The sequence below is a fragment of the Eleutherodactylus coqui genome, chromosome 5 (genome assembly GCF_035609145.1).
Source record: "Eleutherodactylus coqui strain aEleCoq1 chromosome 5, aEleCoq1.hap1, whole genome shotgun sequence".
In the NCBI taxonomy this organism is placed as follows: domain Eukaryota; kingdom Metazoa; phylum Chordata; class Amphibia; order Anura; family Eleutherodactylidae; genus Eleutherodactylus; species Eleutherodactylus coqui.
This window is the reverse complement of record NC_089841.1, coordinates 246,961,385-246,985,182: the sequence shown is the minus strand read 5'-3', so window position 1 is coordinate 246,985,182 and position 23,798 is coordinate 246,961,385. Positions and strand designations below refer to the sequence as shown.

The window sequence follows — 23,798 nt, the reverse complement described above, 5'->3', positions numbered from 1 at the left end:
GAGTGTTAGGAGTGATTTTAGGCTTCAAGAACCCCAACGGTCCTTCTTAGGCCATAGAAATCGCAGATCGCACCTATGTGCGATCTGCGATTTCTGTTCTCTTCTCTGCCGGGGACCAGGAGGGAGCGACAGCCTGCAGCAGCGCCGCAGAACACCAGGAGAAGTGAGTAATGATTTTTATTCTTTGCTCCGCTGTATTGCCGGCGTATAAGGTGACAGTTGGGGGGTCGTCTTATACGCCCCGTCGCCTTATACGCCGGTATATATTTTTATTGTAACACATTTCTGGATGAATTGCAGGGAAGGGCTTATATATTTAAGCCCTTCCCGACAATTCATCCCGCGATTGCCGGCAGCCCATTGCTTTCAGTGGTACCTGCTGTATTGCCGGCTCCATTGAATTCAATGGGCAAACATCGTTCTTCTCTGCCACAGCTGTTACAGCTATGGCAGGGGAGAATGATCTTTATGTTGACAGAGATTGTAACCCTGTAAATTTACCACCCAATCGCACTTATCATCAAGCCATGTTTCAATTATTGCTACTATGTTGCAATTTTCTTCAGACATTCTCGCTTCAAGCTCACCCACTTTACTGATCAGACTTCTTGCATTCGTTACCATACAATTTATACAGTTGTTGGTAACCTTTGTATTCATTGTGCTACTAATGGTACTATTAGCTGTCTATCAATTCTAACTGTACTGACCCTTTCTATTTTTTGTGTCGCGTCATATTGGCCTTGGCCATATCACGAGGAATTGGATTCATTCCATTTGATAGATCAGAATGCTAGGGCATCAACAAAAGTTAATAGTATTATCACTTCCCCTTTTGGAGTCTGTAATGCTGCACATCAGGACTGTCCTCTACCTCCATTAATCTTTGTCCTGACCTTAGAACCCTTACTATGGAAAATCAGATCTAATCCAGATATCAAGGGTTCATTGATACAGTCAGAATGTCAAAATTGTGGTGTATTCGGACGATCTCCTTTTCTTTCTTACTAGCCTGCCTACATCGCTTCCCAATTTATTGACGGAACTTTGGACTTTCCAACATCTCTCTCATTTTAAAATTAATTAATTTTCAAAAATCAGAGATCTTAAGTATATTGCTCCCTTTAACACTCCAATGTTTCAAGACTCTGCAATCCCTTTCAAATGGGTCATAAAGCTGTGAAATATATCAGCATGTGGATTCCCAGCAATCTGGGTGAGCTATACAACTGAACTATTTTTCTGCTCGGCATGTACTTGCATAATTCATTAAGTATTTGCATATTTTATCTGGGTTTTTTTTAGTTTACCCTTATAAAGTAAGTCCAGTAATTCTGTTGGCCAATTTAAAGGAAATTTACAATCCTTGATTTGGACCTTTAACCCTTTACAATCCACTGTCTGACCTCTGAAGACATTATGATTTAAGGCTGTACAGCTCCGATGTTGGAAGACGTCCATCTGTCAGGGTTCTCTTACTGTATATTGCCAGCCTCTCTGCTGTCAGAGCCTATCCAACGTGTCACCTCATGCAGTACTGGCTTTAGCCAGCAGATAGCGCCGTTGTATAATGGCAGAAAAAGAGTAAGCCCCTTAGGAAAACTGGGATACAAATTGGATTGGAAAGGGTTAATGGAACCTTTGCTCTTTATTCTCTTTTTATGTTTGTTTCATGATGTGGAGTCATGTTTTTTCATATGTTTTTTTGCTTTCTTATGTTAATAAATAAAGAATTAAAAAAAAAAATGCACTTAAAGGGAATTTGTCACAACCTTTGAGCCCCATAAACTAAGTTATGTGGCTCAGAGGTGAGGGAACAGGAAGTCCAAGGAGTGCTGTTTTAAACTCATCGGGTACCCAGTTTCTTCACTAGGTTCTTCTGAAGGTCACGTGTCCCAGCAGCGTGACTCTTGTCAGTCTGGCCTGTGCATGCGCTCTCCCCATACATGCACAGATTAGTCACACTGCTAGCACACTTCAAAAGTTCACAACTCAGGGCCTGGGCGCACGGTCAGTATAAACCTATTCTCCCCAGATTCGCCTGTGTGTATTACAGTTGGACAACTACTGAATGAGCGATTGTCGGGTGAAGGATCGTTTTGCAGGTGCAGCCGTACAAATTTTGGTCAATATTGGCTGTTGCATTCATTCGAATTGGCCATACATGTTCAATGACACTAGGAAGAAGACAAATGATTTCTCTGGGGGTGTTCCTCTAGGAATGAAACTAAGAAAAAACGTTTTCATCTTTAATGAGTTAGTTGCACATTTACAACAAAAGACAATTATGTACTCAAAATAGTAGATGAAGAGATAATGATGCTGTCAACTAGTTTCTGAGATTTCATTTATGCGCAGCACAAGAAAGTAGAATCGAGAAAAAATGTAATTGAAAACAGTAAAAAGAAAACAAACATATATAATCATGAGTTCTCTCACACTAAGGCCGCCTGTCCACGAGCGGGACAGAATATCGCTAGTGATATTCCACTGCAGGGCGGGAGGGGGAGCACTACAAGGTCTCCGCCATGAGCCAATATTGTTGATAGGCTAACCACGGAGAATCGTGGCAAATCACAGCATGCCGCGATTTTAATCATGCGAGTGGAAAATCGCTGTGATTTTCTGCTAGTGGAAGTCGGGCTGCGCTTTTCATAGTTCTCCTATGAAAAGTGTATCATGCGAGCCCCGCGTATGATTTATCGCTGTGGATCTCGCAATGACAACTTGCCAGTGGACAGGCAGCCTAAGGCTGGGCTCTTGCGACCGTAATTCGGTGTGCCCTATCCTTCCATGAGAGGCACGTGTGTGACACGCATGCAAGTATGCAATGACATTGCGTACTTGCTTTGTGCCACCCATTACCATGTACTATTTGGCTGTGTATGTGCACGTAATACGCACTAAGATAGAACTTGCTGTGATTTTTCTTATGTGCTTATTTGGGGCAATTTGCGTAAGAGGAATATGCTTTAGCGACACGGTCGTTTAAGCCTGGCCTAAGTTGAAAACTTTAGGAACTTTGGACATCCTAAAGTCATGTTCACATCACTCGTATTTCTGGTTTTCTAATCCATCATAGGAGCAGAGTAGCAGACAACAGAAAATGATGTCCAGACTGGATCTGTCACATGAGACACCGACGGCGTCCCATTTAATGGGGTCCATTTGGTCTTCTCAATGGTGTCTGTCATTTTGGCCTCCAATACCACCTGTACGCTGATGACACCCAGCTATACACCTCTTTCCGTGACATCTCTGCACCTTTCCTCCAAAACATCACAGACTGTCTGTCTGCTGTCTCTAACACTATGTCCTCTCTCTACCTAAAAAGAGACCTCTCTAAAACTGACTTACTGGTATTTCCACCCTCCACTAACCGACCTCATCCTGACATCTCCATCTCAGTGTGTGGCGCCACCATAACTCCCAGACAACATGCCCACTGCCTTAGGGTCATATTCGACGCCGATCTCTGCTTTACCCCCTACATCCAATCTCTGGCCCGTACATGTCAGCTGCACCTCAAGAACATCGCAAGAATCCGCTCTTTTCTCACCATGGACACGCTAAAAACGCTCACTGTTGCCCTCATCAACACCCACCTCGATTATTGCAACTCGTTGCTGATCGGCCTCCCCTGCGCCAGACTCTACCCTCTCCAATCCATCCTGAATGCGGCAGCCAGGCTCATCTTCCTGTCCAGCCGCTACTCGGACGCCTCTGCCCTGTGCTGGTCACTGCACTGGCGGCTCATTAAATACAGAATTCAATTTAAACTCGCCACCTTCATCCACAAAGCCCTCCACAGTGCAGTGCCCCCCTATATCGCCTCCCTCATCTCAATTCATCACCCAGCCCGGGCTCTCCGCTCTGCTAACGAAACCAGACTGAGCGCTCCTTTAATTCGAACTTCTCATTCCCACTTCCAAGACTTCTCCAGAGCAGCACCAGTCCTCTGGAACGCACTACCAAAGGCTACCCGAGCAATCCAGGACTCGCAGAACTTCAGGCGTGCTCTAAAAACGCACCTCTTCAGGGAAGCATACCGCATACCCTAAACAAACCCCTCTGTACTCCGCCTGATAACATGCTCCCTGACCTACTGACTGCAATCCCTGCTAGCCACCATCAACCGCCCCTGCAGTCATACCGATTCTGTCGTCACAACGTTAAATGAGAACCCAGCTTGGTGGGGGGGTAATAAGTAATAATTACCTGAAAGCGCTGCGGAATATGTTGGCGCTATACAAATAACATGATTTTAAATGTCTGACCATTGTCTATGTGTATAGAATCTCTCACTGTCCACCCCGCCATACCATGCACATCTCCACCTCGCCATACTGTGCACATCTTCAGCCCCTTTACCTTCTGTATCCCCCCATTACTTGTAGTTTGTAAGCTCGTTGGAGCAGGACCCTCACCCCTACTGTTTCCATCAACTGATTACTATGTAACCGTGGTTCTGTAATTTTTGTACTTTTGTCTTTCTGTATCCCCCCTGTCTATGTAAGCGCTGCGGAATATGTTGGCGCTATACAAATAAAGTTTATTAGTATTATTTTGCAGAAAGAAATACTATGCTACTATTTTTCTGGCTTATGATGGAATATTCTTCCCATGCAGATGTGAACCTAGCTAGAAGGATACTTGCCATCATGCATTGTATCAAATATTAGTGTTGACTAAACCTACAGTATGTTATCTCTCAAGGTCATTTCAGTAGTGTGTTAGAATTATAACACAAGCAGCCCATTAAATAGTTTGCAGGTATATGTGCTATTTGCAAAACTTTGTTTTGTAGATGATCTGCTACATAGTATTTGTTTTCTGGGTATAATGAATCCTAATTGGCTCTACTCTTTGGTCCTTCAGCTACACTATCAAAGGATGTATGTAAAACATGCCATCAGAATGCCACATGTGAAGAAAAAGACAACAAGTATTCCTGCATGTGTAACTTTGGACTGATTGGAAATGGGAGGACACATTGTTTGGGTAAGTGGAGTCAATATTATTTATTAGTTTAACAGATCTGTAAAAATAAATTGGAGATAGATAGAACTAAATAGGTGGACATGGGAAGAATAGATGGATAGATCTCCTGCTGCTTCTTACAATCATTGTCCCCTGATGACTTCCCTCAAATCTAATCATGGCACCAGTAATAAGGGGGTAGAATAAGGAATGCTAGACTGGCATTAATATGAACACAGCCTGGAATCTGGCGATGGACCCCAATGCTTGTTAGGTCATACTAGTGGTATTCGCAATTTAGACTCATATTGCAAATCCACTGTATATGCCACAAATTTTCTGATAGATGTAAATTTCACATCCGGCACACATACCTACCTATAGTTCACCAGCTGCCAAATCCAGGTGCAGAATGAATAAAGACCCGCTTACACATCTCTGTCTCCATTCACTTCTATGGTGGTCACAGAAACAGACAAACATGCTCTATTCCCTCTCTGCCTGGATGTGGAGGTTGGCGGCCCCCTTTACAAGTAAGACGGCACTTAAAAACATAATAGATAAATCAATAAAATTAAGATTTTTTTGTTCCTTTTTGCAAAAGTTAAAAAAAGCCTTTAAAAAACATATTTAATGCAATAGAATATGCAAGACATGGACTTTTTTAAAAATCAGATTATTTTTATTTGCATTACATTTTTGAATACACTTGCCCTTTCATTTCTACACATTTTATACATGCATGAGCATAATATACATAGAACATGTCATTACCCCACCCAAACGATACAATTAATTATAACTATATTGAATCAAATCATTAAACCGCCCCCAAATCTTTTTTAGATACATACAAGGAAAAAAAAGTTAAAAACAACCTCTTTTCATCTCTCTATCCCTCACCCTCTCTAAATCAACATATCTGCAATACCTCATTGCAGCAGCACTCAATATGAACCATCTTCACCAAATTTCCCCAAATGTAAGGCCTGTTTACACGCAACAATTATCGCCCAAAATTCGTTCAAATGAAAGTGAGCAATAATTGTTCAGTGTGAAAGTAAAAAAAGTCACTCACTTGTCATTCGCAGTTGTTCAAGCTGACTTTTCAGTCAGCTAACAAAACCTCGTTAGCACTCGCTGGCTTGTCATTCCGTGTGAATGCTTTATGCTCAGTGCTTCTCATAGGAAGTGAAGCGCTGAGCGAGAAGCGGCGGAGAAGCCAGCGAGCTGTTTGAATGCTCTGCACGACCTTAGCAGTGACGTTAGCACTCGTACAGTCGTCCAAATGACTGTCGGCCCGTATAAAAGGGCCTTTAGTCAAACAGCCTCTTTATTGATATATTCCTTTTTCCAAGGATAGAACCTATCTTGTCCTTGCGACAAAATCTCCTACTATCAAGGGTGAGGCATGGTGGAGGGGGCAGGCTGCATCCAACGGGCAGTGATCAGCTTCCATGCCTGATACAATACTCTCTGAATTCCCAAAAGACTATGCCCATCAAGCCCATCAACAATACCCAGTATACAATTTCTGTGATTAAGATCAATATCGATAAGATATATATTTTAATTATCTCTAAAACCTCATTCCCAAAGTCACACATATTTACACAATCCAGGTCTGTATACATTAAATCTGCATCATCTATATACCATTTTTGACAGTCTGAGTTCAATCTAATACCCATGTTAAACAACTGTAATGGAGAACGATAAACTCTATGCACTAAATACAAATGCGATTCTCATTGACTTTCAGATAAAAATATAATTGGAATCATACACAACACTGCGGCCCGTTCACCTTCATTAATATGTCCTAAATATTTTTCCTACTTTTTTTTAACCTTTACTGGGAATTTCTGTAAATAATAAGAAAGCATCTGTCTATATAAATAAGACCAGGAGGTGGGAAGTGGGTGACAGGAGGCTGTACCATCTCAGTCCAAGAAGAGAGAATGGAGCAGCCATTCACTGGGAACAGACAAACTTAAAAGCTGTCAAGGAGATTTCTACAAATCATTTCTACAAGACAGATCCACCACATGGAGAGCAAATGATGAAGGCAGAGCTTCAGTCTGAGCAGCCCGTAGGCTCTTTCAAGAATGGCGGTGATTGGCCGAATTAAGTGTTCGCCTCCTCTCTCTCTCTCTCTATTCCTTCCTTGCTGAAATTAGCTATTTGAATTACATTTGCGCAGTACAAATAACAAGGAGGGAAGAATCACCGTTTTTTTCTGCCAGACATTACAGACGGCAGAAAAAAATATCCCCTTTTTGTGGACTAGCCGTCAATTTGGGGACAGTTGGCAATTCTGCCCATGCATTATACACAATGTGTATATATCTCATTACATGGGTTAGGATGAGGATGGGGTTAAAGAAGAACGTAGGAAACTGAACCTATAGTTTATTTAATCTAAATAGGTTGGGAAATGCTAATATTAATATCTTTCTATTAGGGGTACATTATCCCATATATACAGCTGTTCACTCTCTGCAACATGCTATATTCTCTTTCAACAGATAAGGATGAATGCCAAATGGGACATAAGATATGTGGAGAACACACAGCCTGCCATAACACACATGGAAGCTACTATTGCATCTGCCTGAAAGGGTACCGGCCATCCAACAACCATGAAAACTTCATACCCAATGACGGCACGTTTTGTATAGGTGAGTAGCAGACCGTGACAAGTGGATTGTTTACATTTATAACAAATGCAGGGGTGTAAAAAGTGTTTCCGTGTTGGAGATAACTTCAAAAACTGAATAGTTATGATGCAATTTAACCCTTTCCAATCCACTGTCTGACTTCTTCCAACATCCTGATTGAAGCCTGTGCAGCTCCGATATTGGAAGACATCCGGCAGAGTATTTGTACTGTATATCACTGGCCGCTTTGTTGTCGGGGGCCTCTCCGGCATGTCACATACTTAATTACTGCCTCTAGCCAGCAGATGGTGCCATTGTAAAATGGCAGAAAGAGAAAGCCCCCTAGGAAACAATGAATCCAAAATTGGATTGCAAAGGGTTAACAATTAGAATTCTTAATAAATTGCTGCACATATAGAAGTAGGACACTCAGCTAACATCCAGAGCACCCTTGTGAAGAAACTGCCCCTTTAGACGAAATATTCGGTCATAGCACCTTTAGAAACAATATTTGTAGCCAAACACTTCCTATCATTGATATGTCTTTTGCAGAGCTGTTGAATAGCAGTTTACTGATCTTTGCAGAAGTACTTTAATCCAGACATTGCTCAGTCTTCTTACATTGACTTGTTTCAACATCTCTGTGGAGTTCAATTCGGTATTTGAGTAGGATGATTTTTTTTCCACTTCAGCCATTCAGATTTAGATCAGTGTTGCAGCTACAGATTATTTTTTTTTTTCTGATTTAAATATTGATGACCTATTGGATCCATCAGGGCAGCTGAAAGTACTCACTTGCCTTCTCCACGATGACCCGCGGTGTCCTGGCCTCCCAGGTCCTGATGGCGCCTTCTGCGCAGGCGCACCCGATGTCATACGTCGGGCGCGCACAGAAGGGCGAGCGGCCTGGGAAATTTAAAAACTCTCTGGCTCCCGGCTCCCATGTGTAGCCTAGAGCAGAGCGATGTCACTGGGAGCTGCTGTACGTGGTTCCCGGTCACATGATCGCTGCTATCCAATGGATAGCAGCGATCATGTAAAGTAAAAAAAAGTTTTAAAAAAGTTGAAAAAAAGAAAAAAAGTTTAAGTTTCATCTCCCCTCACGGATTATATCTGTGATGGGAGATGAAATAGCGTACCTAAGGCCCCAGATTTATCTGTGGTCCTCACCATGGCTTCTGCTCACGCGCCCGCCACCAACATGGAGGACGCATGTGCAAAAGCCGCAGATTGCCAGGGTAATTTAAAATCTCCCTGCTCCTGGCTACCAAACGTAGGTGAGATCCTGGAGATTTCACGGGGGCCCACAGTATGCGATCCCTGGTCACGTGATTGCCGTTTTCCAATTGAAAACGGCAATCACGTAAAAGTAAAAAAAAATTAAGTTTCACCTCCAATCACAAATCCGATTCATGAGGGAAAGTGAAATTACTTACCTAAGGCCTCTGGCGATGTCCTCCAACAGGATCTTTATCCGTGAACCATTCCCCAACTTTGGCGCATGTGCCCATTAGCAAAATGGCGGATGCAAGCGCAGAAGCTGTGGAGGGCCGAGAGCCTGGAAAGTTCCCCGGTCACATGATCGCCGTTATCCAATGGATAATAGCGATTATGTAAAAGTTAAGACATGGTTGAAGTTTGATGCGCCTTTTGGTTTGAGCCACATTGTGCATACAGACATAATATTGGGGGTATGTTTCTGAACACGCGACAAACAGGGGATCCATTTTGGGGTGAAAGTCTTCATTCATATTTGTACTGTACAAAAAAACCTGTTTTTAAAATGACACATTTGCCAAAAAAAAATTAAAATCGTAATTTTTCCCTCCTGCTTTGCTCAGATTCATTAAAAAACTGTGGGGTAAAAATACACAGTACACCCCTTGATTAGAGATGAGCGAACGTGCTCGGCCACGCCCCTTTTTCGCCCGAATACCGTGATTTTCGAGTACTTCCGTACTCGGGCGAAAAAATTCGGGGGGCGCCGTGGCGGCACGGGGGTAGCAGTGGGGAGTGGGGGGGAGAGGGAGAGAGAGAGGGCTCCCCCCTGTTCCCCACTGCTACCCCCCACGCCGCCACGCCTCTCCCCGCCCCCCGGCGCCCCCCGAATCTTTTCAACCGAGTACTGAAGTACTCGAAAATGGCGGTACTCGATCGAGTAATTACTCGAAACGAGTACGTTCGCTCATCTCTACCCTTGATGAATGCTTTAAGGGGTTTAGTTTTGAAAATAGGGTCATTTATGGGGGTTCTCCATCGTTTTGGCCGCTCAAGGGCTCTACAAGTGGGCAATGGGGCCTAAATCACCTTCAAGCAAAATGTCTGTTCTGAAAGCCACTGGCTGCTCCTTTAGTTTTGGACCCCGTTGTGAATACGGACATAATATTAGGGCCACAATGGGTATGTTTCTGAACACAGGACAAATGGGAGTATTCTTTTTGGGTGCAAATACTAATTTTCATGTGCACTATAGAAAAAAATCCCGTCTTTTAAATTTTTTTCTCCTCTAAATTGCATTCATTCCTGAAAAGAAACTGTGGGGTCAAAATACTCACGACCCCTCTCAGTGAATACATTCAAATGTGTATTTTTAAAAATGGGGTCATTTGTGGGATATCAATTATTCTGACACCTATGAGCCTTTGCAATTTTGGTTTGGTGCAGGAAAACACAGTGTTCCTCAAAATGTGGATAAGTAATGTTAAATTTGTACGTCTCTTATGGTGACTACTCACTACTAGAGATGAGCGAACGTACTCGGTAAGGGAGATTTCACAATCGAGCACCGCGATTTTCGAGTACTTCACTACTCGGGCGAAAAGTACTCGGGTGCGCCGGGGGGCGGGGGGAGGTGTGGCGGCGCGGGGGGTAGCAGCGGGGAACAGGGGGGAGCCCTCTCTCTCTCCCTCTCCCCCCCACTCCCTGCTGCAACCCCCCGCGGCGCCACGGCGACCCCCGAATTTTTTCGCCCGAGTACGGAAGTACTCGAAAATCGCGGTATTCGGGCGAAAAAGGGGCGTGGCCGAGCACGTTCGCTCATCTCTACTCACTACAGTTCTTTTTCACTGTGAAATTTGCAGCGTTTTTTCCCCCCAGGGGTCTATGAGACTTGTTAATGTTAAAATCGCGAACGCGCAAAATCGCAATTAACCACAAAATCGCGATTTTGCGCGATGCGATTTTAACATTAACAAGTCCCATAGACCCCTGGAGGAAAAAAACGCTGCGAATTTCGCAGTGAAAAAGAACTGTAGTAGGTACCGTAGTCACCCTTAATGGTTAAAAAAAAAACTAAAGTTTTTCCAATGTGTCTAGAATAAAGTAAACAGATGGAAATATATATCTTATCAAAAATTTGTGCAGTATGATTGCACATATTTGAGATATTGCAGTTGAAAATGTGAAAAAATGACAATTTTTTCAAAATTTTCCCAATTTTGGCGCTTTTAATAAATATTCATAAATTCAATCGGAATATTTTTAGTGCCTAAATGAAGTACAACATGTGGCGAAAGAACAATGTCAGAATCACTTGGATATGCAAAACCTTTACAGAGTTATTCTATGTCAAAGTGACACATGTCAGATTTCCAAAATTTGGTTTGATCAAAAGGCGCAAACAGGCTTGGTCACTAAGGGGTTAATGCTAAAGGTAGTAGATTTTTCTGTGCAACATAGAAATTTTTGTGTCTGTAATAGATATCCGTGCTGTAGGGGACTTATATTCCTCGTAAATCTGTGAGACTTTTGACCTATCCTTGAGTTGTTACACACTGCAGGTTTTTAACTATTGTGTTTCTCCAAAAATAAGGCACTGTCTTATATAAATTTTTGCCCAAAATGGGCACAGTGTCATTTTTTTTTTGGGGGGGGGGGGGGGTCTTATACTAACCTGGACTGCAGCGTCCAGGTCCCTCACACTGGTCTCCGGCAATGCGGCAGGCTGCCGTGTTCTCAGCGTTGACACAGCACTCTCTTTCTGGTTTGAATACCCCGCTTCCAGCAAGCAAGTGCTGTGATTGGAGCCAATCAGAGCCGGTGCTCGATGAACCAATTCCAGCCATTCAGTGATGTCATTCACTGAATGGCTGTGAATGATTGAGCGCCGGCTCTGATTGGCTGAGCCAGCGGTGCTAGTGATCCAATCATGGCACTCACTTGCTGGAGGCAGGGTATTCAAAGCCCCGTCACCAGAAAGAGAGTGCTGTGTCAACGCTGAGAACACGGCAGCCTGCCTCAGCGCTGGAGACCAGAGCTGCCGGCTAGGTGGGTATTGCTGGCTTTTTTTCCCATGTAGTTTAGCTAGGGCTTATTTTCAGGGAAATGCGGTATTATAGCTTGGATCCATACATATCTCCTCTAGAGCTCTGTTTGGTATTGACATCATATCATTGTATTTTCTTTTTCGTTGATGCACTTGCACTCTGCCTTATTAATTCGGCTCATTAATTTTTGCTTTTTGTACAGTACATGGTCTTTTTCTAATATTGTTTTATCAATTTATCTACTACATGAACTTAATGTTTATTTTTTTTTTGTTATACCTTGAGTTACTCCCTACTGTCTTCTTTGGCCCTTATTTTGTAGTGCCCCTGTGGTCAACTGGTAGCTGTATTATTATTGCCGGTCTAGATTTATTTCCTCTTTTTAATCTTTTTGTAAAGTCCCTTTGTATGTGTATTATTTTTTAAACTTCATTTTTATTAACTTTTGGTTTTCGAAAGAGTAAAAATAAAATAACAACAAAACAATAGACAATATTATGCAGTGGTCCCAATCAGGGAAGGGTATTTCATTTTAACTCGCAGGGCTATTGACCTGAGTGCATAAACACCACCTATTATAAAACAAGACAGAGGGAGGGTGCAAAACAAAAGGGAAAGAAGGGAAGAATAAAAGAGGGGAGGTGGGCCTGACAGGCAAGAAAATCGCATGTACCTTACTACCCACTACAGAGAAGCAGAGTAAGCATAAATATTGGGAATTGATGATACACCAGTAGTCCCAGGGATCCCAAATTGCTCTAAACAAGTCCAAGGTGTTTGTATATACTTAGTATATAGGTCGAGCCGAGAGGGAGGGGCCGTTTGTCTCTACACTCTTGCAATCAGAGACTTTGCCACAGTAGATATATAAAAACAGCCTGGTGAACTTTCTACCCATCCCTTTTGATGCAGCATTAAGCATGTAATGAAGTGGGTCTAAAGGGACTGAGGTATATAGAACCTCATCAATTAAAGGAAAGAATAAAAGAGCAAGTCCAGAAAATATGAAAAAAGGGTTCCTCAGAGCTACAATATGTGGGCAGTAGGGAAGGATTAAGCAATGAAACCAGGCCTAGGCTAGGGCATCATGAGTTTGTACTGCATTTCTTTATAAGTGGTACAGATTAATGATTTAGCCACTCGCTTCAAAATGATCTGCGATAAAGTTAGCGGAATAGGGATTCCTAATGTATCTTCCCACTTGTCCATATATTTATGAGAAGGAGGTTCATCACCCTCAGGAATAAAAGTATCTGGTAGAAAGCCAATATCCATCTCTTAGTGGAAGGACCATTTCAGCAAAATAAAAGGAGATTATCTTAGTCTAATAAAACCCCTTTAAGGACAATTGTGCAACAATTTTGTAGAATAGTACTGAAAATTTAATTTTTTCAAAAAAAAGGGAGGTTATCCAACTCACAATATAGCCTCATTGTATCTTTTTGACCTGTGGTTCGTAGTGATGGTGTAGAGATTTCAGGCACTATGGTACAGCCTGAGGTGTAGTACTAGCAGGTCTGGAGAGTAGTCAGGATGGAGCTAGGAGTCAGCAATGGGAGGTGTTAGTGTAGTGGCCCAGTACAATGGGGCCCCTCCATAACTATATGCATGCATTTGTCTTGTCAGTGTCTTCTGTGTTGCAAGAATGGTGTGCATTGCCTAGCAGCAGCACTGAAAGGGTTAACTGTCTGGTATGCAAGTTGACTGTCCGGGCTATGTATCTTTTTGTCTGTCACGTGACCTTACTATATATATATATATTTTTATATATATATATATATATATATATATATGAAAGAGAGAGTCTATTGGCGCGTTCTGTTCTGGACCTGCAGCAGAGAGGTCTTCAGGGATTCCACACAGGTATCTTCAACTTGTGTGGGGCAGAATGGAAGAGGCATGAGAGAATGGCCTAATTGCTGTCGGGGACTACTATCCCCAAGAGTTCAGCAGCATGAACCTGACCGTGAGGAGTGTGGACTGGTAGAGATTAGAAGAGAGTGTGGTACTGGGCCAGGACCTACAGATAACTATGGCTGTAGTTTCTCCTGACATCCAGAGAGTTCTCCCTGTCGCACCGCCTGTCCAGGAAACTGCTGAACTGTATTTGTTACTAAAGTTGAGTAAAACGATGAATCGCCTGTCCATTTCTAGAGGCCGCATCTTAAAAAGTACCTGTGTGTGTGTGTGGATTTACTCCAACAACCAGGAATTCCCCCACGGAAGCTGCGCGAGAGAGGATTTACTCCACCATCTAGGAATTCCCCGCTGCGGAAGAAATAGTGGCATCACCTGTGACAAAAGAAACTAAGGTAATCCAATATTGGGTTTCCTGTTTAATAATCTGTCCTCAGCTCTTGGACGTGTCACCAGTTACCCTCCGGGTGGGAAACGGTAGAGCCATGACAAGGCCCAAACTCTACCCTGTCTCCTAAGACGTGGCCCACTTCTCGGATGCTGCATTAGTTCGCAGTGTGCATGGAGGAGGAGGGTAGCGTAGTCAGAAGGGAAGCCAGGGATAAGAAACAGGAGGAAGGGTTGCCACCTTTGTCACAAAAATATACTGACCATGGTAAAAAGTGGCGTGGCTTATTGCAGCATTTTCCCCCCTTCTTTATCTCCTGGATCCAGTCCAGCGCTGTGTGCATGTGCGGGAACCAGACCAGTGTGTTCTCGCAAGTAGATGACATTTAGTGTGATTCACACACCATCTACTAGTGAGAATACACTGCAGACACTCGCATACAATCAACACATATATAATTATATACATGCGATACCCAGGTTACTCCAGCATGGTCCATATCACTATATACAGGAGATATACCTCCCCTGTATATAGTGATGCTGATGTAAGGTAGATATGTCCTGTATGTAATTATATATACAGCTGGTATAACGTATACCACCTAAACCCTAACATACAAGATTTTATGCAGTACATGGTACATACCTCGTACCGCTTGTACTGCTCCTCCGCTCTCTTCCTCGGGTCCCGACACTGTCACTGCAGGGCCGGCCGGACATCAATCCTGACCCCCACACATCACACACACACAACTCCACTACATCCATCCTGATCCCTACACATCACACATACGACACCTCTGTATCCATCCTGATCCCCACACATCACACACACAGCTCAGCTACATCCAACTTGACCCCCAGACATCACACACATAGCTCTACTACATCCATCCTGATCCCCAGACATCACACACACTGCTCTGCTACATCATCCTGACCCCCACACACATCAGACACAGCTCCACTCACTCCATCCATCCAGACCCCACAGCTCCAAGAAAAGAGAGACACACACACACAGAGTCTTACATTTACTGAGCTCCCCGTGGTCATGTGATCCGGGACTCCTTCAACACAGGGTATCACATGACGTGACATCATTGGAGGTCCTGGAAGCTGCCGGCTCTCAGGTCTGTGTTTCTCCTGATTTCAGGACTGCCGTAGAAGGGTTAACCGGCACTAGGGGGCAATGCAGGCTCTAAAAATATTAGCCTCTAATGGGGCCAGTAAAAAAAACGACATCGGCCTGACAGAAAAAATACCAGCCAAGCCGGTAGATTACCGTCAGGTGGCAACCCTAACAGGAGGTCTCAGTTCACAGTATGGATGGAGGAGGCAGGTAGCATAGTCAGAAGGGAAGACAGGGGTCAGTTGAATAGCAGAGGAGCAGGCAGAAGTAGAGCTTGACCAAGTCTTGGAGCACAATAGGATGCTGGTGCAGTTGCAGGGTCAGGTTTTTAAAGTGAGCCTGATTAGAAGCAAGGCGTGGCCAGGACAGGGAGACAGGAAGTGGATTTAATAGGAGCAAGGACAATGCTAGGATCAGCAGAGGAGCACAGGAGGTCCCAGGTTCGAATCTCGACACATGGATACTTATGACTTGAGCCAAAAGCTCATTAACCTCAATGATCTTTGGTTGAAAGACCCCTGTTCTGGCACACAGTTTCCATGTACTCCTAGCATAAGGTTGTTCTAAATTAGGTTGAAATGGCTTCAAGGGTCCCTGGTAGCCTCTGGCAGGCCACAGATTCTAATGTAGTTTCTACACCCCCTATTTTCCTGAAGTACTGTAGATGCAGCAATAATTCAATCACCATGCAATGCTGTTTTTACCCAGTACAATTGTTACAGGTGTTTTCTTAAAGCCCAATCCAGAAATGTATCCCAAAAGAAAGAAAAATACAACATCTAAGCCTATTTAGGCCAGGAGATTTGCATGCACAACCATTAGCTTTTGTGCCATATTATATATCCATTATTGGCATTAAATCAAAATGGTATAATTTCCAAATGCCGCCTTCAAGGCCAATTATCCCTTGTTTGTTCCAAACACGAAGTATGTACTTTTTCAGTAAAGAGTCTCGAATAAGTTTTGTTTGCTTCATATACGAATTTGAGAAATTGCATGTGATTTTAATAAAGGATTGAGTCAACACAAGTGCTTATTATGAAGGGCATTATTCTGTGCTGTGTGAGTTCAGGTTATTATACATACATCCCCATCAGCTGCATTCACCAGAAGAATGAACGTGCCTGAATGTCCTCACACCTGCCTTGCTTGCAGCACTTTACCGTTATTAAACTTTCTTTGTGACATACAAATAAATCCAGATTCTTAAGACCCGCTGCAGCTAAAACATTCCATAGCTTTAGAGGGAACCTTTCTAAAAGCTTTCTAATGCATGAATGGCGTCTTTATACTAAGAAGATTGGTTCAATTCGTTCTCCAATTAATTTTGTATATTGCTTTTTGTATTTTGTAGGTATAATTTGCAGTAAAATATTATGCTAGTGCCATAATAACAACAATCAATTTGCTAGAATGTCAGATGTAAAGAGCAAGTGTCTTATTTGCCCTCTATACCAAATTGAACAGGTGCCTTTTAAGTTTTATTTTAAATGCGTCCAAGGCTGATATTTCTCTGAGAACGGTTTCATATCTGTGTCGGGGGTTCCGGTTTCCTGCTCAATTCGGGGAGCAGAAAAGGGGAATCCTCTGGTCAAAGGACTTAGGCCTCATGTCCATGGGCATAATTGAATTGCAGATTTCCCGCAGGGCATCCGCACGGACGATCAATAATTTAATCGTCCCATAGACAATCATTGGGCATCCGCAGGTAATTAAATACCTGCAGATGCCAATTTTCCTGATTTGCGGGGGAAAAAACCTGCAGCATACTCCATTTACTGTAGATTCCTGCATGGATGTGCCGCGGATCCGCGGTAAAGTGGGGGATTTAAAAAAAAAAAAGCACTGCGCATGTGCGGGGCTCGCCGAGCGGTGCGATCCTACACTACACCGTGCAGAGGAAAAGAAGAGGCGGTCAGGACTGAGAAGACCCGCACCGCATCCGGACAGGTAAGAAAATGTCCATGGGCTGGGGGCACGGACGGATTCCCCGTGGGATTCCGCACTGGGGGGTCCGCTCGTGCTATGGACATGAGGCCTTTTTCTTATGACTGAACTGAACAGTATCGAACCAACCCCATTCACTATAATGGGGTCCCTTCAGTTTCTACCTGGCTGCACGGCATTTTCAGTACTTTTTCTTTCAGTATTTTGTGCCAGACCTGTGACCAAAACTTGTAATTGATCTAAGTGATGAGTTTCAGAGAGTGTGGCGGGGGGGAAGGTTCATCATGACTGAAAGCTCAGGCTCCAAATGCTTTACAATGGAACCTGGGCATGGAAAGTTTATTCATACTTACTGATCCGAGAGGACGGTGGGGAGGGTGGGGGGCTTCAGTAGTTTTTTCAAGTAGCTGAGGCACGTGTGAAATATTTCTGCTCCATAATCCGCATGCATACATACAGAAATATTCTGCACGTGTGCCGCATCTTCTGGAGGTCTTTAATTCTTACAACATTCCTCATTGCAAGTATGAAGAATAATATATTGAATAATGACAAATAAATAAAACCTCGTTAAAAGCATCAACTACATGGTATGATTACACTGGAATTGCAGGGATTTCACTCCTGCGTTCTTGTTTTCCGTTGAGTCGTTCTGTTTTGGGAGCAACAAAATAGAAGGAAATCGTTTCCGTTTTCCTGCCATAGGAACACATTGACACTGAAGACCTTCAGTTTTAGTCCATTTCTCAATTTTCCATCTACATTCCACTTTTTACGCGAAAACAAAAACGCATTTGTTTCCAGTTTTAAAAAAAACAAAAAACAGATCCTTTGCTTTCTCTTTTTCAATCTCCTATTGACTACAATATAAAAAGCAATCCGTTTTCATCTGTTTCACTTCTGTTTTGTATATTTTCATTTTTCATAAAACAGGATCCTCTGAAAAATCATTGTTTAATATAATATTTATTCTGACCATTCTCTTGTAGATATTGATGAATGTGAAGATCCGGATATTTGTAGGAAGAATGGGAAATGTAAAAATATTCCCGGGAGTTATGAATGCTACTGTGAGGAAGGCTTCACTTTACACAACGGTACCGCTCCGTTTCAAGCAAATGATAGTCAATCTTTATGCAAAGGTAAATCAGTAAAAGTCCAAATTAAGTTAAAGAAGATTTTATGTTTCTGTTTATCCTTTTTCCTGTATATTTTTTGTTGTGTGATCATCCTGCTCATGTAGCCCATGTTCACATCACTGCAGGCTGTGCTACTTGTTCTGTTAAAGCATGGAAACCTAATGGGACGGAAGTAACCAGAAAGCTTTCAGTTTCTTTAAAAAAAAAACCATTGAAATAAATGGGGGGAAAAAATGGATCTGTTTTCTTTCCATTTTAATTCTTTTGCTCTCCTCCAAAAATGGAGCGGAGAAATGGAATTATGACTGAAGCCCTGACGGAGATGTGAACTGAGCCTTACCAACATGGAAGAGATAAAAATCTGCATGATCCAGATGCCATAAACATTTAAAGGGGGTTTCCAGGCAGTGCTGGCTGTCAGTGCCGGGCTACACTGGGGTAGCCACTGTTCTGACTCTTGTGTAGTGGCCGAAGCTTGTAACGGTATGCACATGTCTCATTAAAATTAATAGGAGATGTGTCCGCAATTACAAGCTTCTGCTCCGACCCCGGGGTATCCTGGCACTGACAGTCTGGAAAACCCCTGTAAGTAATTGAGTAAATAAATGGTCCAATTAGGCACTGGGAGGTGGTTACATGAAACTGCTCATCTTCTTCTGTAGCAGAACGAAAGACTTAAAGTGACCCTCCAGACCCGGAGAAATAAAGATAGCCGCATCGCTTCTCTGACTACCTGATGTACCCTGTGCACTCCTTTGCATCATTAGTCTAAGACACTACATCTACTTTGATTAACCAATGATGCCCACATGAGTATTGTTGGCCAATAGGAGCAGCATGTATTGTCTTACACTACTGATGTATACTACGGTATGCACAGGGTGCATCAGATAGTCAGAGAAGTTGGCCATCTTTGATTCTCCAGGCCCGGAGGTTCGCCTTAAAAAAAAAACAACAACCTTATTGATAAGACGGTGATACCATGAATAAAAGTTCCTGCATCTCCATGAGATGGTTAGAAGGCCGTACATGGGGAGTGATGACAGTAACAGGCTGGGATCTTTCTTCATGATGTCACTTGAAGCTGACCCCTTCCGTCCTTCCATCCACATGCAGAACCAGCAAAAAAGCTACACCTGAATATTGCCCTTAGAATATTCATATCATTTGAAAGCTAAGACCCTAAGCTTTATTATGGTCTACGCTTCACCCCTTATATTCTGGTCTAAAATCATGAGGTATTAGGGTGGTTCCACATCTGCGTTGGAGCTGTCGGAGGTTCCACCGCAGATATACAAGATACCAGAAGAAAAATAGTTGCATGCAGTGCTTTTTTTTAGGGCCAAAAGCCGGGAAGCTGGGTGGAAACTGATCGGACCCCATTATAGTCAATTGAGTCCATTTGGCGCTTTTCGGTTCCATCATAAGACAGACCCGTTGGGCCAGAGGCTTCACTTTTCCTGCTCCCATAACGCTAAAGTGAAACCACCCTTACATATAACTTTGGCAACAAATAGGTGAAGGACATACATAAAGTATTCTTTGCTCACCATCACAAAGATGGATTAGGTAGATGTGAAGTAGCTTGTGACTTTTTGTCTTTCTTTGTTTCAAAATGCAGAGGTTAATTGTGGACTGCCTCCGTCCCGTCTTAATTCTGCAATGATACTGTCAGCCAAAACCACATTCGGGAGCCAAGTAACCTACACGTGTGTTCTTGGGTTCCAACCTGATCATGGAGTCAATACATCAATCTGTAAAGCCAATGGGATCTGGGAAGGTGCGACAGTGAGCTGCACAGGTAGGCCAGCAATGGGAAATACTGCGATCTGTCTGTAAGTACTGCAGCGTTTTCACCAATAGGAATAGGGAATAGAGATGGCATGAGGTTGCTGTTGCTACTGATAGACCTGAATTGTTCAATAACGTAGAATAACGGCACTCACTTATGGACAACTGCCAGTCGCTCCTTCTCCATTTACTAGCAATGATCACTCCTGTGTAAAATCACAGCAACAATTCGCTGTGATGACCCGTTGGGCATCTGCACCCCACAAGTCGTACCATGTTAAAAGCCCCTTAAATTGTAATGTGTGACCTTATAAAGCCTTCAGTGACCTTCGAACACAATATAAGTCAGTATAATGTAAAGCGCCATCATTATTACCCATCTGCTTGTTACAGTTTATCTACTCTCTATTCTTCTTCATAAAATCAGATCTTTTTTGATAGTATACTTAGAACCTCACATACGTAGCTGGAGCATGGCAACATACAGTGTCCGGATGAACCCCGGCAAAACTAATTGTGCCATGTTTCATTGAATGCCCTACCACCCGGTTTCCCTGAAAATAAGACCTACCCTGAAAATAAGCCCTACCTTGATTCTTCAGGATTTTCAGGGAGACTTGAAATATAAGTCCTACCCCAAAAATAAGCCCTAGCTGCATTACACTTTTTTTTAAGGCATACTTACTTAGCAGGCTTGATCCAGGTCCTCCTGCTGCTGTCTGCTCCGCCGTGCGTCCTGCAGTCCTTGTTCACCCACAGATGATCACTTCCTGGTCACGAGATTCATAAATCCACCCTCCAAGAAGTGACGGCTTTGATTGGTTTTTGAGCGCTGCTCAGCCAATCAATTTAACGCTTGATGAACCAATGTGATGGCTGTGATTGGTTCATCGAATGCTGCATTGATTGGCTGAGCGGAATTTATGAATTTGCCAATCAATGATGCGGCTCAGCATGTCGGAGCTCTGCAGAGCAGCGGGAGGACCCGGACCAGGCCTGCTAGGTAAATTTAAGACACCCCCAAAAATAAGACCTAGTGCCCCTTTTATAGCAAAAATTAATATAAGGCAGTGTCTTATTTTTGGGGAAACACGTTATGTAGGTATTCTTCCCTAGAAACACTGCTTCTAGTGGGGAGTATATACCTCTGAAATATGATGCAGTATGGAACAGCATACAATGGTCCACAGACATCTACAGCTTTGTAAAACTGTACAACTTTCAGGTGGTTTCACAAATAGTGATTTGAGTCTAAAGCCACATTTTCAGCGCCTATTCCAGACTTTTTTGCTGCAAAAAAGGCTGTGGATAGCTGTAAGTTGGTCAATAGGAAATATCAAACTCACTGCACAAATTGTTTTATTGTCCCATTTTCCTCACTTATACTGAGATTTTTGGGTCCATTGCGTTTTTATGCAAACACAGGACACTCTAGAGTTGGCTATTTTAAAATCCATTTTCCAATAGACTTCTCCATAAGAAAAAAATACCTGAAAAATACCTGAGTTATAAAGTTCAAGGTGTTTTTACCAGTATCAAACAACTACACAAACAACAGTGCCTGAAGAAAGCCTTATATTAGGCTAAAAAGGCTGCTTTCACATCTGCGCTGGAATCTCCATTCAGAGGCTCCATCACAGGTCGGGCACAAAATACCGGGAAAAAAGTACTTTTTCATCCATTAAAATGAACTGAATGGAAACTGAACCCCTGATGCAGATGTGAAAGCCGCCCTATGGGCACACTTATTCCACTGGTGCATCCGGCTAATACATTGATTAGTCACACAATGAGTTAACTGTATTTTTGTATATGCAAAAAGCCTTTATGTATCTGCAGCATCCGAGGAGCAGGCCCACAGCCGAGGAGATGGCGGGGTTGATTAGGGCCGTGTCATGGGGCTCTACCATCTCATCCCCTGAGGGGAGCTCGGGACCTGACCAAGTTACTGCTGGGGGAAGTCACAGGGAAAAAGTAACGAGCAGTTACCTTAAAGTTCTCTGTCACTCGTGATGCCACCATTCCGTCCTCTGTGGTGAATCCTGAAGTTGTAATAAATAGTTCCCATACAGGGATAACTTTCTGGACAAAGCGGGAATGCTCGCTAATGTCCGTTTACTTTAACTTCAACAAAGTTCCAACAAATAACAGTAGTTCAGCACAAATTATACTCCTAGAAGGTGGTGTGACAGGGAGGATCTCATGGGGTAATCCGGACAATCCACAGTACCAGATATCTGTGTGATCCCACTCTTGACGACTCTCTTTCCCTCCTACTCTCTACCAATCAACGCTCACGCTTCAGGAGCTTTTCTCTCTCTCCTTCAGTGCTTTAGTGGAAGCACTGGCACATCCTGGGTAGAGTAGGCCCAGGCCAAGCTGACGGGTATCGCTCAGCTTCTTCCATTATCCGCGCACCGACCGACCAGTGTCTGAGGGGTTTACTCACTTGCAGACTTGCAGATTGACTCCAACTCTCCCTAACACTCCTTTGCAAACACACACACACACATATATATGCATATAATCATAGTCACATGATACACAACATGATACATTTTCCAGACATAACCCAGACATTAGCCCATTCAGTGCTGCAGAGGGGCAATACACATCTCAAATGCATGCTACATGTAAGACACTGACAATACAAATGCACAAGACAAACACAGAACATTATGGGGGAGCCCCACTAAGTCTGGGCCACTACATATGTACCAACATAATATTCATGTCTTAATGAGACAGCTGACTTGGCTGGTGGGATATTTAACTACTCTTATGTAATTGAACATAATAGGAAGGAAATTCCTACTACATTTATTGTCAAAAAAAATCCATCCCCAGGAAGGAGTTGTCAGAATGGAATGAAGGGAGGCTCTAGAACTCTGTTGTACCACCTCTAACTTCGATACAAGATGGGATATGGGTGGGCATGGAGGCTCTAGTACCCTGTTGTACCACCTCTAACTTGGATACAAGATGTGATACGGGGGGCATGGAGGCTCCAGTACCCTGTTCTACCACCTCTAACGTGGATACAAGATGTGATACAGAGGGCATGGAGGCTCCAGCACTCTATTGTACCGCCTCTAGCTTGTATACAAGATGTGATACAGGCGGGCATCGAGGCTCTATTACCCTGTTGTACTGCCTCTAGCTTGTATACAAGATGTGATGCGAGTGGGCATGGAGGCTCTAGTACCCTGTTGTACCGCCTCTAGCTTGACTGCAAGATGTGATACAGGGGGCATGGACGCTCTAGTACCCTGTTGTACTGCCTCTTGCTTGGATACAAGATGTGATACGGGTGGGCATGGAGGCTCTAGTACCTTGTTGTACCGCCTCTAGCTTGGCTGCAAGATGTGATACAGGGGCATGGAGGCTCCAGTACCCTCTTGTACAGCCTCTTTCTTGGATACAAGATGTGATATGGGCTGGCATGGAGGCTCTAGTACCCTGTTATACTGCCTTAAGCTTGGATACAAGATGTGATACGGGTAGACATGGAGGCTCTAGTACCCTGTTGTACCGCCTCTAGCTTGGATACAAGATGTGATATGGGTGGGCATGGAGG

At 43.3% G+C, this 23,798-nt stretch overlaps 1 protein-coding gene across 1 annotated transcript in view; it reads left to right on the top strand.

Moving 5' to 3' along the window:
* Positions 1–23,798, top strand: part of SUSD1 (sushi domain containing 1) — a 133,574-nt gene that overhangs the window by 23,331 nt on the left and 86,445 nt on the right. The window contains exons 2-5 of the mRNA XM_066604430.1: positions 4,879–5,001; positions 7,509–7,661; positions 18,281–18,433; positions 20,052–20,231. Of these exons, the coding sequence (XP_066460527.1) occupies positions 4,879–5,001; positions 7,509–7,661; positions 18,281–18,433; positions 20,052–20,231 (609 nt within the window). The remainder of the gene's footprint in view (positions 1–4,878; positions 5,002–7,508; positions 7,662–18,280; positions 18,434–20,051; positions 20,232–23,798) is intronic.